This window comes from Cyprinodon variegatus, unplaced genomic scaffold, assembly GCF_000732505.1.
Source record: "Cyprinodon variegatus isolate N-32 unplaced genomic scaffold, C_variegatus-1.0 Scaffold398, whole genome shotgun sequence".
Lineage (NCBI taxonomy): Eukaryota > Metazoa > Chordata > Actinopteri > Cyprinodontiformes > Cyprinodontidae > Cyprinodon > Cyprinodon variegatus.
The window spans coordinates 58,433-60,279 of NW_015150851.1; the positions used below are offsets into that span (position 1 = coordinate 58,433).

A 1,847-nucleotide genomic window follows, 5' to 3' on the forward strand; every position below is an offset into this window, starting at 1 on the left:
TGAAAAGTTGCTAAATATAAAATCATAAAATTACGAGAATAGGTTTAACTCTGACCTGCAGGCGTGCCAGTATGGAGGACTTCTTGGAGTTTGAGGAAAAGGAACGAGAACAGGATAAGCTGCAGAAACGTTTTGATTTTGAGAAGAAGGTGTTGAAACTTCCTGTCACTCCACACATCTCACAAATCACTGTAAAGTGGAGAAAGTAATCAGAACCCTCATTTTATACAAAACATCAAGAAACATTTTCATCATACAGTATAGCCATTCAAAATTTCCCCACTTTCCTGGATGGGTCCTTGGCTGGTCCCCAACTATTCCTTTTTAAACATCAATCTTTGTACTAAAATATTATTTCTGTCAAGATTTGTGGACATTAAGATCTAAAGAGAAGCATCATCTCCTGGTTAGACCCTGTAATTCAGTGAAAGGGAGGAGTCAGAGTAGAAAACAGGTCACTCCAGTGGCTGGAAGTTGGAGGGGATTTTGCTGGGAGTTGGGAGGGAAGTGGGCTGCCATTCAGCTGGGGTTTAACTGGGAAGGGGCATTTTAAATGGCTGCTACTGTAAGATGCCTTGTTGTTCATTATCCTTCCTTACGTGGTTCATCGCCTCTCTGCTTTCCCCTGGAGATCCTCCTTCCTTTTGGCAAACTTTCCTCTTTACCAATGTTTTCATCTTCAGCCTCCTTTTCCTTGCTTTCTTCCTGCGAAGAAATGTGAAAATATTTACATTCTAACTGTGACCCACTAAGAGGCATGCAGAAAACCCCACATTGAGCATCTTACAGTATCCCTGCGCTCTGTGGAGTTGGTGCAGTGCTGGATGGAAGGCAGGCACTTTCTGCAGCCCACTCCGCTGCAGAGGGAGCAGTGTGGACGGACAAACACCGTGGGAGCTGCTCCGGGCCTCAGCTTCAGAGCTCCTGATGGCAGCTTCCCCTCAAAGTACTCTTTGCCGAAGTGATCGCTGCAGAGGTGGGAGAAATGCGTGGCCGCCCACTTCACGCGGGTCCTCTGAACTTGTTTCTCCCATTTCCGAAACTCATCTGGATCCTTTGGGAACTTAAACAAGGTCACCCCATCTTCTACAGTTTTGCCACATCCATAAGCCACGCAGTGGTAGGGCATCTTGGAAACGGGACCATCAGCTTCTCAAAGGCCTGATTCCAGAGGGTTCTTTTTTACCTTTGACCTATTTACAATCACATCAAATCAGAAAGAGATGGGGGAAAAAAGACAAATATGAGGTTGTATTCCGCAATATCACAATAAAAAAAAATTACATACAAAAACGACTATTATTTCTCCCCTAGACACTATATACTAAGCCTTTCAAAGAAATAATAGCCATATTTAATATTTAGCTTCTTGTTTTGGACATATTTTTACAGCTAACCTAAAAGTGAGCTACTGTGAATGCTATTTAGATAGCTGCACTCGTTCTTCTCTGTGACACATCAAAATATTAGATACTACCTCCAGCTAGGTTATGAATCCAATAAGGACTAAGAAGTTTGTTGAAAACATTTAAAACTGTAAAATGTTTACATATGAGCAGATGAGCATCCTATATGAAGCCAGAACATCCGTACAGTAGTGACAGTAGCTTCCTCTTAGCTCTTATTATTGTTCAGTTAAACAGCACGCGACTCTCTACTGCCATCTACTGGTACAAACGCGGTTTGGGGAATTAATGTGAAGTTGTAGGAGGCATTGATTTTAACATATTCTACTAATGGGAATATGCATTTATAAGCATGCATATAAGTAAGATATATGCAAAGTATCTGTAAAAATACATTTCAAGATACTTTTTTATTTTTATATTTTTTATTGGTTTACTTAT

General features: G+C 41.0%; 1 protein-coding gene across 1 annotated transcript in view; it reads right to left on the reverse strand.

The window, feature by feature from the left end:
- The window catches only part of LOC107092883 (lethal(3)malignant brain tumor-like protein 2), a 20,713-nt gene extending 19,067 nt beyond the window's left edge, over window positions 1–1,646 (reverse strand). The window contains 4 exon segments of the mRNA XM_015387579.1: window positions 56–189; window positions 600–705; window positions 788–1,193; window positions 1,550–1,646. Of these exon segments, the coding sequence (XP_015243065.1) occupies window positions 56–189; window positions 600–705; window positions 788–1,129 (582 nt within the window). The 5' untranslated portion in view covers window positions 1,130–1,193; window positions 1,550–1,646.
- Window positions 1,647–1,847: the final 201 nt, after the last annotated feature.